This window comes from Canis lupus, chromosome 38 (assembly GCF_003254725.2).
Source record: "Canis lupus dingo isolate Sandy chromosome 38, ASM325472v2, whole genome shotgun sequence".
Lineage (NCBI taxonomy): Eukaryota > Metazoa > Chordata > Mammalia > Carnivora > Canidae > Canis > Canis lupus.
The window spans coordinates 3,676,136-3,688,950 of NC_064280.1; the positions used below are offsets into that span (position 1 = coordinate 3,676,136).

Sequence of the window (12,815 nt, forward strand, 5' to 3'; positions counted from 1 at the left end):
ACTAATACATTCTTCAACACAATTTCCCATGCAAGAAACAAGGAGTAGGATTCTCCAAACCAGTTCCATAGGTCAGTTGCATGAATTTTGAATTGCTTTATTGAAGATGATGTTTAGAAAATGTTATGCAATACTCATAATGCAATAAAATTTGAGGGTTTTTTTTTTTTTACTTTTATCTTGTAATGATAATTCAGTACTTCCAAAACTGTTTGGTTTGATCTAATTTCATGGACTTCTATCTTTCCTCTGCAAATAAAAAAAATTTTATGTGGGGAAGGAAGATTTATTTTATCATAATTAGCCAGAAAGATAAACATTCTTTATCTTGAAATTAACATTTTTATGTTATTATTTTTTTAAGGAGTTTTTTAATTTTTAAGTAATCTCTACAGTGGGGAAGTTGAACTTACAACCCTGAGATCAAGAGTTGCAGGTTCTACTGACTGAGCCAGCCAGGCACCTCAACACTTTTTTTTTTTTTTTTTTTAAATTTTTATTTATTTATGATAGTCACAGAGAGAGAGAGAGGCGCAGAGACACAGGCAGAGGGAGAAGCAGGCTCCATGCACCGGGAGCCCGATGTGGGATTCGATCCCGGGTCTCCAGGATCGCGCCCTGGGCCAAAGGCAGGCGCCAAACCGCTGCGCCACCCAGGGATCCCAACCTCAACACTTTTATGTTTTGAGAACATTATTATCAAGCACTGAAACATACTGTTTATCACCAAATTTAAGAAATGTAGAGCTTTAGCATAAGGGACAGGGATTTGGAACAAGATGATGAATCATCTCCAAGAAATGTAAATGTACAGTAGAGTTTGACATAAGAATACTAAGGAGCTCTGTTCCTTCTCTCTTAGTTAATTGAGTAACTTTATAGTTAAAATAAAATCATAAAATAAAGGTCAATACAACTCCCTAATTTAAACAAAGCATATATATATATGAAAAAATATACAATCATAAAATAATAAAATTTGAGGGTTTTTTTTTTTTACTTTGTCATTATGAATTATTGAGTTATATAGCCAGTTCAACAACAGTTGTTTTGTTTACAGTCAAGTACAGTCATGATCTGCTAGAAATCTAACTTTCATTTAAGCGTAAGGATACTAAGGTACAAAGTTTATTTGTACTTTGTGTACATTGGACTAAGCATTGTAATTCTATTTTTCAGACAGTACAGAGATATTTCAGTGTATGATTACTTTGTTTTTCTGTCTGTATTTAGGATGGATGATGCTGAGGCCTGTTTTATTCTGAGCAGCCGTTGTGAAGTGGATAGGACATCATCTGTAAGTTTCTAAAATCTCTTTCATAAAATTGTTCTTCTCACCTTAGAAGATTGTTTTTGAATTTTTAAAAAATCTGCTAATGTTAAATATAGGTGATTTTAAAATGTTACTAAAGGGAAGCAAATATCTCTAGATTATCTTTGTTATAATATGAATAATAGCTGCCTTATGGACTGTGTCAATGAAACTGTTCTTGAAGTAATTTCTGCTAATCCTTGGTTTTCTGTTGATCATAATGAAATAAGTCATATATTTTTATTAAATATGTTCTTTGCTATGTAATTTTGTTAAAATGGTCTCAATTTCCTCAACTCAAAACAAAGCAGATGGATCAGGCAGTCTGCATTAGAATCAGTTGGAGAGCTTCTAAAAAAGTATGCATTTATGAAAATTTTATTCAGGATATATGAAGTGGGGATCCGGAGTCTGTGTATTTTAAAAAGATCCCCAGGTTATTGGGAAGTACATCCCAACTTGGCAACCTTTGGCATATATGGTCTCTATGACCTTTTTTTTTTTTTTGGTTTAAAGTTGCATAAACTCATAATTAACTTAAAAGGTATAACTTATTGAATTATAACTTCTATTTTTAAACATGTATTCCAATTTCATTGTTTTTAAAAGTGTTTTATTAATTTATGTTGAGTAGGTACTGTTAACTCCTTTGTTTCTAAGGTAATGAGTTATCTCTAGCCGTATCTGTTGTGCAGAGACAAAGCCTTGGTGGTTTCCCTAGTGACTGAGGAAAAGGAGATATATGCATGGGTCTTTCAGGGACGTGATTTGCTTTTTTCTGGAGCATTTAAGAGGATACTGTATTATATTAATTTTGACTGTGTGTCCTGAATGTGGCAAGCTTTTGACTTCACTCTAATTTACTAAAGTTCTTATTCAGTTTCTTTTTTTAAAGATTTTATTTATTTATTCATAAGAGTCACAGGGAGAGAGAGAGACAAACAGAGACATAGACAGAGGGAAGCAAACTCCATGCAGAGAGACCGATGTGGGACTTGATCCTGGGGCTCCAGGATCACACCCTGGGCCGAAGGGAGGCTCTCAACCACCGAGCCACCCAGGCATCCCATCTTATTCAGTTTTAAGCCAATTTTTTCATTCTTTTTTTGAAGAGGGTTGTTAGGGCTTGAATTGTGTCCCCCAAAACTTATATCTTGAAGTCCAACCCCCCCAGTACCCCATAATGTCAACTTATTTGGAGATAAAGTCTTAATAGAGATAATCAAGTTATAATGCATTCATTAGGGTGGACCTTCATCCAATAAGACTGATGTCTTTGTAAAAAGAAGAAATTTGGAGACACGTATCAGGGAGAATTCCATGTGAACATGAAGACAACCATTTAGAACCTAAGGGGAGTGGCCTGAAACAGATCCTTCCCTCCTTTACCCTCAGAAGAATGAACCTTGCCAACACTTTGATTTTTGGATTTCTGGCCTCCAGGACTGGGAAATAATAAATTTAAACTTTGTAAGCCACCCACTTGGTGCTACTTTATTATTGTAGCCTATCAAACTAATACAAGAGAATAGAGCAAATATAGCTTGGATAATTTGTAAAATATTTCTGAAAATTCATTGGCTCCCCTTTGTCTCCAAGATTGCTATCTCAATTCAGACCACACTCTCATCAGTTCACTTAAGTACTATTTCAGTAGTTTCTTAATTGACTTGGCACATTAGGTGCTCCAAATGTATTTATGAAATAAATGAATTTGAACTGATCATAATCCACTGTATGTTTCCATAATTATTTAGCTTATGTAATTGTATGTCTTGTGTCCCTTAAGTGGTAATTTGATTTTAAATACTTGCAATCCTCCAGGAACAAGGAGAAGCATAAGCATAAGTAAATAAATAAATACATACATAAATAAATAAAATCTTTTAGAGGACTCTTTACAACGTGAATTTGGGATCATTCAGCTAAATAAATGCATTCTATTTCGTCCTGACACTGCTAAATTCACAGGAAATGAATAAAAAATGTCACTCATTAGGATGAAGGAGATGGTGGTAGAAGAGACAGCACTAACACAAGTTTGGAAGCTAGAAAGCAGATGGGTGAGTGGTAACTGACTTAGACAGAAGGAAGTTATAATTTAAGTTGAGAGAGGAAACAAGTCAGAAGCAGGCTGCTTTTTGCAATGGAACCTCAAAAGTCTCAAGAAATAGAGGCACCAGATGCTTCTGTGAGTAGGGTTATATGTAGGACTAAACATATGAATAGTGATTAAAAGTCTGTAAAAGAAACAATTAGACTCCCTGAATCCCTCCAGAAATCTATTGCTGATCCCTTTACCCACCTGGGAAATGGATTTACTGTTGGGAGATTTGATACAGAGATACCTTTCACTCAGAACCAGTAGGTGCAGCTGAGAGGGTAAATCAAAGATATTAAAGAATAAGTTACTTCACTGAATGTGAGATGCTTCTCCCAAATGACTCAGAAACCTAATAACCAGGTCTACACCTCCACTGGCATAAGATTAGAAATTTTTTTTCTGGGTGAATGGTCCATCACAAGTGAGAATGACGTATATATGTGCTTATATATGCATGTCTATATGGCATGTATGTGTGTATGTGTGTGTGTGCAGCATCACAGATTAATCACCCTACAATAAGGTCTATGTGAAAATAAGATTTCCACATTTAATCAAATCCCAAATAGCTTTTGAATGTTTCACTTTTACATATGTTCAGATAATAGAAATCATTAAATATTTAAAGAAATTCCTGACAAGGAAAAGAAGAACAAAGACAAAAAGTGTATAGAAAAGAGGAACTCTGAGGAAACAAACAAAACTATACAATTCTGGGAGAAGAAATAGATTTTAAAATATATAATAAATGTCGTCAGAATAACATTAGAAGTTGAGGACAGTGTACATATATAAAACAAGAATAGTTGGCTGTAGAGCAAAACAGTTGAAGACAAAACAAGAAACATTTAGTGAACCAAAACGAGCTCCTGGAAATTAAAAATAATATAACACATGAATAATTGTATACAAGGATTAAGAGAAAAGCAAGAGAGGTGAAGAAACAGGACAAAGCACTACTCCCAAGACTGGAGACACTGATTGACACGCAAATATAGAGGATAGTAATTTACTCAAGCCAGAGACTCATAAGTGGAAATCATCCTGGGAACTAGTGTGGGGGCAGGAAAACCTGAACTATAATTGATTAATTGCTGGAGTTTCAGTGCCGACAACTTTGAGACTTAACCTACCTGTCCCCTCCCTGCCCCCACCTCCCAAGGAAATGTAGTCCTCAGGAAAAGATACCATAATTTTGTGAGATTTACCTCCAGAAGCTTAACTAGGTTCTCCTAGTAAATATGAGAAAAAAAATCCCTTTGGGATTTCAACAAGTGGCCAGGCAAAGAAACCATTTTGAAATACATTAGAGCATTCTGTTCCTCTTAACAGTCCCTGCTTTCAGGGAAACTAGTAAACCAGAGCTTAACCTGCTGGATACCTAGTTATCAGAGAGTAACTGATGTGGGTCAAGGGTAATATTCAATTTTAGATCACTCTAGCCATCCTTTTTCAATTAAGGGGGCTAGGACACTGAAAGAACATTTGTGAAGGTTACAGTCCAGAGGTATTGGCTCACTAAAAGGCTGACACCAAATCATGGAACTATAGAACACTTTCCCTTATCCCACAGCTCACTCTCTCATGTCTAAAGATCTGCTTATAGCAGTTTCTTTAACTTCATATATTGTGACTGGCTATCAAGAAAAAAATTTCAAGGCATATCAAAAGGCCAAAAAGATAATTTGAAGAGGCAGAGCAAGGGACAGAACAGACATGGCAGGGATGTTGAACTTACCAGACCAGTAATTTAAAATAACTGATTAATATTCTAAGGGATATAATGGATAAAATAGCACGCATAAACAAATGGGTAGTGCAAGCAGAGAGATAGAAGAAACATTAATAAAAAACCAATAGAAATGCTAGAGATAAAAAATTATAACAGCAGGGGTCCCTGGGTGGCGCAGCGGTTTGGCGCCTGCCTTTGGCCCAGGGCGCGATCCGGGAGACCCTGGATCGAATCCCACGTCGGGCTTCCGGTGCATGGAGCCTGCTTCTCCCTCTGCCTGTGTCTCTGCCTCTCTCTCTCTCTCTGTGTGACTATCATAAATAAATAAAAATTAAAAAAAGAAAATTATAACAGCAATGAAGAATGCTTCTGATGAGCTTATTAGTAGACTGGACATGGTTAAGGAAATAATCTTTGAATTTGAGGATAACTCAACAAAAACCTCCAAACTAAAAGGCAAAGATAGCAAAGACTGAAAAACTAAAACACCCAAAACCAGAACAGAATATCCAAGGACTCTGGGACACCTGCAAAAGGTGTAACATAGATGTAATGGGAATATCAGAAGGAGAAGAAAGAAAGGAATAGAAGAAGTATTTGAAAGCATAATAACTGAAGATTTCCCCAAATTAATATCAGACACCAAACTGCAGATCCAGGAAACTCAGAGAACATCAAGCAGAAAAGACAAAAAAAAAAAAAAAAAAAATACACCTCGATGTATCATTTTCAAAGTATAGAAAATAAAAAATAAACTCCTGAAAGAAGCTGGGGACGATTGGAACATTCTAACTATAGAGGAGCAAAGATAGGAATTTCATCTGACTTATCACCAGAAAGCATGCAAGCAAGAAGAGAATGTAGTTAAATATTTACAGTGTTGGGAAATACTACAGAAGGGAAGTCAATGTCAGAGTTTAGGGCACCTTGAATAGAGGGACAGGGTGCAGAACCTGGGCCCTGTTAATTGAATGGAATTTTAGGTCTTGACAGATGGCAAAGAAGAAAAACCAATATCTTTGAGTGGCATTAAGTATATGGTATTTCTTCTCCTTTGGCAAAGACTGAGGAGTCTCACAACTGATTTGTGCTTGTGAATAGAGTCTTATACAAGTGTCTTCAGTACTTAGAGAAACAGACTTTCAGGATTTGATTACAAAATGGTTGGCAGCCTACTCCTAGTATGCTCAAATCTGAACACACCAGTAGGCCACCATTCAACTCTTTAAAATCATTTTTACATACGTGGGCACAATGGTCTAATTAAAGATTTATTTAGAAAAAAATGTAAGGACTCAGAAAAATGTTGCACTATGCTAAATAGCTGTGTTAGTATTGTATTAGTATTGCTTGATAATGAACATACTCTCATACTATTGTCTTAATAAAGGCCTGGCATAGTTACTGCTGCAAACCATTCTACATTGTTTCCTACAGAGAAGTTGGTTCAACAACTTCTAGTCCCCTGCCGTCAGCCCCCAGGATTTGGCTTAAATCCTATCAGGAGAGTTGAAGCACTGCCCTTTGATTCTCCAAAGGTTAATAAATATATGAATTTTTGGCCAAAAATCTAGGTCATCTTGTTTTGTTTAAATCTTTGTGTACATATGAGGAGTTGGCCCAGGCAAACTTATTTTAGTTGCCTCTCCCCAAGTAGGTTATTCCTTTTGGGAGGTGGGGGGAAGAAGAGAATAAGTAAGTCCTCCTTTATGATTATCCAGTTCTGCTACAGCTGAATCATTTCACATTCATTAAACCTTTTTTTGTATCTTCATTTAGAGGAAAATGACCTCTAGAATTTTACACTTAATGCAGTCAAGTCAGTATCATTGTCATTTATACTCGTTTTGGGGAGTGAAAGTGAGTGTCTTGGGAGGGTCAGAAGGCCTGGAATCTCCATATATTCCTACTGATGGAGTTTTGCTCCAATTTGACTTAAGAACTATCTGGTCTCCCTAATTGTAATCCAGTGCACTCAGATTAGACAATTGAATCACATGGTAAAATTGTAGGAGATTCTCAGGAAATTCCTTCTCTAGTCTGCAAGGGGTAACAATCAGTCACTCCTACTGCATATTCTGCAACAGGGGTTGAGAAATAGAGTTGAAACTATTTGATAGCAAAAAGAAACATGTAGATTTCTATTTTACTGACACCGTTACAGAACAAAGTAAAAAGTTCTACTTGGATAAGGTCATTTACATTGAATCTTCCTTGGAGAAATATTTGTTAAATAAATAAAATTAGGCAAGTTTTTTTTTCTTTGCTTAACTTTAATTCCGAAGATATATATGTGAAATTAATTAGTGAAATCTTTATGATTTCTTAAGAATTAATTTAGATTAATTTTTAAAATATATTTGTTCCTAAAATGAACCTTTTTAATAATTATTTTTAATTATTAGGATTAAAATTAATTAATTAAATAAAATTAAATAAAAATTAAATAATTAATTTTTAATTATTAGGATTAGATTTACCTTGCAATATTTTCTAGTTGTATATATGTATACCTGAGTTAGGATTATCTGTTGTGTGGAGAAAATAAATTTTTAATTCTATAGAGCTGAATTTTTTATATTAGGCATACTTTCAAAGAAATTTTTCTAAATGTGGTTCAAAAGCATTCTTATGTGATAGCCCAATAGATACATGAAAAGACATTCAACATCAGTAATCATCAGGGAAATGCAAATCAAAACACAGTGAGAGAATAGCTTACAACTGTTAGAATGGCTAAAATAAAAAAGACAAGAAACAGCAAGAGTTGGTGAGGATGTGGAGAAAAGGGAACCCTTGTGCACTATTTGTGGGAATGTAAATTGGTGCAACTAATGTGGAAAACAGCGTGGAGGTTTCCCCAAAATTATAAATAGAAATAAAATATAATCCAGTAATTCTTATACTGAGTATTTACCCAAAGGAAATGGAAACATTAATTCAAGAAAATATATTCACCCTTATGTTTACTGTAGCAGTATTTTCAATAACTAAGATATGGAAGCAACTTCAATATCCACTGTTAGACAAATGAATAAGGACAATGTGGTACACACACACACACACACACACACACACACACACACACTGGAATATTATACAGCCATAAAAAAGATGAGACCAGTCCATTTTTGACAGCTTAGATGGACCCAGAGAATATTATGCTAAGTGAAATAAATCATGCAAGGCAAGACAAATACCATATGCATTCACTCATATGTGAAATCTAAAAAAAATAAACAAGCAAGAAGCAGAATTAGACCTATAAATGTACAGAACAAAGTGTTGGTTGCCACAGGGAAGGAGAACAGGATATTGGACAAAGCAGATGAAGGGAAGTGGAACATGTAAGCATCCAGGTATGCAATGAGTAAATCATGGGAATAAAAGGCACAGCATAGGGGATATAGTGAATGAGATTGTAATAGCATTTTGTGGTGACAGATGGTAGGTACACTTATGGGGAGCATAGCATAACATGCAGAGAGGTTGAATCACTATGTTTTGCACCTGAAACTAATGTGACATTGAGTGTCCTCTATACTCAAAAATTAAAAAAAAATCATCCTATTATGAAAATTTTCTTTTATATTATTTTCTTTGATATAGTTACACCTGTGAAAAATACTTAACCGACTGAGCCACCCAGGAGCCCCATCTTCTGTTGTTTTAATAACATTTTTTAAACCAGATAGGATACTGCCAAGTATAGTATTACTTTGTGTACATTTTTCTAATTGGGAAAAGAGACAGAGTTGTGAATAATATCAAAATGAAAAATTAATAAATATTCCCAATGGTTCTGTTTTAGAATTAATAATATTTCATAAAAATAAACATATTCCTATATAAAGTTTTATATTTATTCCAATATTCAAATATCAAAAGGTAATCATGAACCTGAAAGGTGCCATAGCAGCATCCTTTCTAATCTTTTTCTTCTTTGTATTGAATGACAAGAATTATTTTTAAGAAATCATTAAGTGTAGTTTCATTAGTGTCAAAAATCCTTTTTCATGATTCTAGATCAACTTTAATTAAAAAGAATGAATGAAGCTGAGGGGCTCCTGGCTGGCTCAGTCAGTGGAGCATGTGACTCTTGATCTTGGGGTTGTAGGTTTGTGCCCCACACTGGATGTAGAGATTATTAAAAAAAAATCTTAAAAAAAGAATGGAGCATATGATATCTGCTTTTAAAGAAAATGCCCATTTTTCCCATGAGATGACAAATTATTATTTTTTTATATTGAAAAGATAGCAGACTTTTTTTTTAAGATTTTATTTATTGATTCATTAGAGACACACAGAGAGAAAGGCAGAGACATAGGCAGAGGGAGAAGCAAGCTCCATGCAGGGAGCCTGATGTGGGACTCCATCCTGGGTCTCCAGGATCATGCCTGAGCCAAAGGCAGGTGCTTAACCGCTGAGCCACCCAGGCGTCCCAATAATAGACTTTCAAACATGTATTTTACTACATAACCTATTGTGCAGAATGATAACATTTAAAAAACATCTAATAATGTAATGCTAATTTTCTACAAAAATCTTGCATGTTTATACAGAACTGGAGTTCTAGTCAATGTTGCTCCTCTTTGTATACATATTTTAGCTCATTTTTTTCGAGTCCATTTAATAAAGCAAACAAACAGAAAGGAACCAAACAAATTTAACATTTCATGAGTAGCTTTCATGTGGTCAGGCATTTTGTGCACATTATGTCATTTCATGCTTACCACAATTGTTTTATAGATGAGAGAACCAAGGCTCAGGATTGTTAATTAGATTTCCCAGAGCAGCGGAGTCTGGGCTTTACCCAGGTCAGGTCAACTTTAACACTCCTTTCTTGGTACCAAACTGCTTCCCATGGTGATAATAGCTGACTGTTTGAATGGGTCACACATTTGTACATGAAAGTGGTTCCACAGTTTGAAATTTTAATTGGTAAGAAAACATATATATATATATATATATATATATATATATATATATGATTTTAGGTATCAGTTGTCTGTTCTTTTTTCCATTTTTAATCTATTTCCTAAAAGAGGATACTTACTCTCAATCCATTGAACTGCTGATACTATATTTTTTATCTCTGCTTTGTAAAAATATGGCATTTGTTTCCTTCTCTCCTTCAGCTTTCATTCCCAATTTTCCATGATCCAATTTTGGTCTTTTGTACTTATATTTTTGCATTTGAAGACTGATACCATTTACGTTTTTGTCCTGTGATCCAAACTAAGTCTTCTGCCATTGTTTGTGGATTAAGTCTAAATGTTAGATGCAATAAGAACATAGAATTTTGTGACTATGTACACATTGTTCACTGAAGGCCCAGTCCTCACTTTAAAAAAAAATGTGTTTTGTTTATTTGTTCATGAGAGACACAGAGAGAGAGGCAGAGATATAGGCAGAGGGAGACACAGACTCCCTGTGGGGAGCTGGATGTGGGACTCAATCCCAGGACTCTGGGATCACGCCTTGAGCAGAAGGCAACAGCTCAACCACTGAGCCACCCAGGCATCCCCCAGGGGTCACTTTGATTACATATTTCCTTTTTTGTATTGTTTCCTGTCATCTTCTAAATTTTCAAAATCAGTATATATTACAGGTATTTGTTACCATTCAGTATTTTTTTTCTGGCTGATTTGCTATCTGCACTTACTATCCTATCATAAGCTAATTCATTATTTACATTTTCCTATAGAGTTTACATATCTTAGTCCACTTTGCTTCAAATTTACATGGAGCCAGTTGACATAATTGTTTGTATGCTTCTTAGACCGGAGTATAGCATTTTACCCAAGGAATAAAAGTGCTGTAGGGTAATACTATCACCCTTTTAAACCATTCATTCACTGAACAAATATTTATTGAGTGGTTTATAGTACAAGTATTGATATACCAACTGAAGATGTATTTATGAATATAACAATGAAAAAATCTGTTTTCATTATTTCTGTTTCTTTTAAAAGATCTTCTCTAAAAAGCATTTTGTGTTTAAGAGATCAATGCATGAAGAAGATATAACACTCCTCAATGTGTGCACAACTTGTCATGAAACCTCAAAGTACATGAAAAACAAAATGGCAGAATTGGAAGGAGGTGTAAAAAGCTACAATCATTAGAAATCTCAGTATTCATCTCTAAATTACTAACAGAAGAAGTAGAAAGAAAATCAGTAGGGTTATAAAACAAAACAAAACTTGAGCTCGTTTTTACCAACTAGATCTAATTGACATATATAGAACATTACACTCAACGTGTACAGGACACACATTTTCTGCAAGTGCACATGGAACATTAACAGAAAAAGACCATATGCTGGACAATAGAAGCAATGACAGAAAAGTTAAAAGAAAGAAAACATACAGAGTATGTTCTCTGATCATAATAAAAATTAACTAGAAATCGACAATAAATCTATAGCAGGACAATATCTAAATAAGTAAAAATTAACAAATTCCTAAACAAGCCATGAGTAAAATACAAAATAACCCAGGGAGGATTTGAATTATTTTAACTGAATTGTGATGAAAATGTACATATCACAATTTAGGGGACACAGCTGAGGTCATACCTAAAAAGAGATTCATAGCTTTGGATTCTTGGATTAGAAATGAAAGTTTAAAATTAAATAGCAAAGTGGAAGTAGAGGCAGCAAATACAGACTTTAGAAGTGGTTTCTGTAAATGGGAGCAGAGAAATGTAGCAGTACTTGATAGTAATGTGTGGTGAAGGAAAACTTTGTTTCCCTTTTTTTTTCTTTCTTTCTTTCTTTTTTTTTTTTAGTGAGAAAAATTTTAGCAAGTCTGTATGCTAAAGGAAATGACCCACCAGAGAGGGTAAAATGAATGATTCAGGAAAGCAAAAAAATTAGAAGAATAAAGTCATAGGATGTACAAGGTAGAATAGGATCCAGTGTATAGGCAGAGGTTTACCTTTGCTAAGTGTGTAAAAAGCTCACTCATTTTAACAAGAGGCAAGTACATGGTCAGATGTGATGGAGAGCACCTTGGACATTTTTTATTATTTCTATTTTCTCATAGTAGTTGAGATCATCAGGACAGAGGGATGAGAGGGCGGAGGTTTGAGGAACTGTATGAAATAGTTCTCTACAGCAGCAGGAAAGTGAATGGCCTGGAGGATTATGGTGTTGCTGAGCTTTGTTCATCTCCTATGTAATATTTTGGATTCTCAATTTTAAGTAAGGCCTGTTTAGCATATATGTGTGTTTGTGCCAGCCATTTGTTATTTGTCACAGAAAGGGAGTTGGATTTATCAAGGTTGTAGTTTTTCCTGTAGAGTAGGCCTGATTGAGAGAGGAGAGCAAAATGATTACTTATGCAAGGGTCTGCTTATTTGGTGAAACATTTTATACAAGCTCGTAAGCAGGGAAATGAGAACGTGGGTATAGAGGTAACAGAGTAATAAGGCAGATGGATTGAGGTTGCTGATGATGTCAGATGTTCCTTGGAATCACAGTCCCAGGTAGTGAGCTGGAAAGTTAACAGGTGGTGAATGGACAGGAAGGAAGGATGTCTTATATTGTGATATGTTTTAAAAGGTTCAGACATTTTCCTTTTTAATATCTTGTTCACTCAGTCTATGACTAGGCGTGCTGAAAAAGACTCGTTCAATGTTAAGTCCCTACTGAGTCATTGTAA

General features: G+C 34.9%; 1 protein-coding gene across 9 annotated transcripts in view; it reads left to right on the forward strand.

Annotated features, from left to right (window-relative positions):
- Positions 1–12,815, forward strand: part of KCNT2 (potassium sodium-activated channel subfamily T member 2) — a 375,554-nt gene that overhangs the window by 184,160 nt on the left and 178,579 nt on the right. For all 9 annotated transcript variants that reach the window (XM_049106879.1, XM_049106880.1, XM_025421037.3 and 6 more), the window contains one exon: positions 1,234–1,297. In XM_049106879.1, coding sequence (XP_048962836.1) covers positions 1,234–1,297 — 64 coding nt within the window. The remainder of the gene's footprint in view (positions 1–1,233; positions 1,298–12,815) is intronic.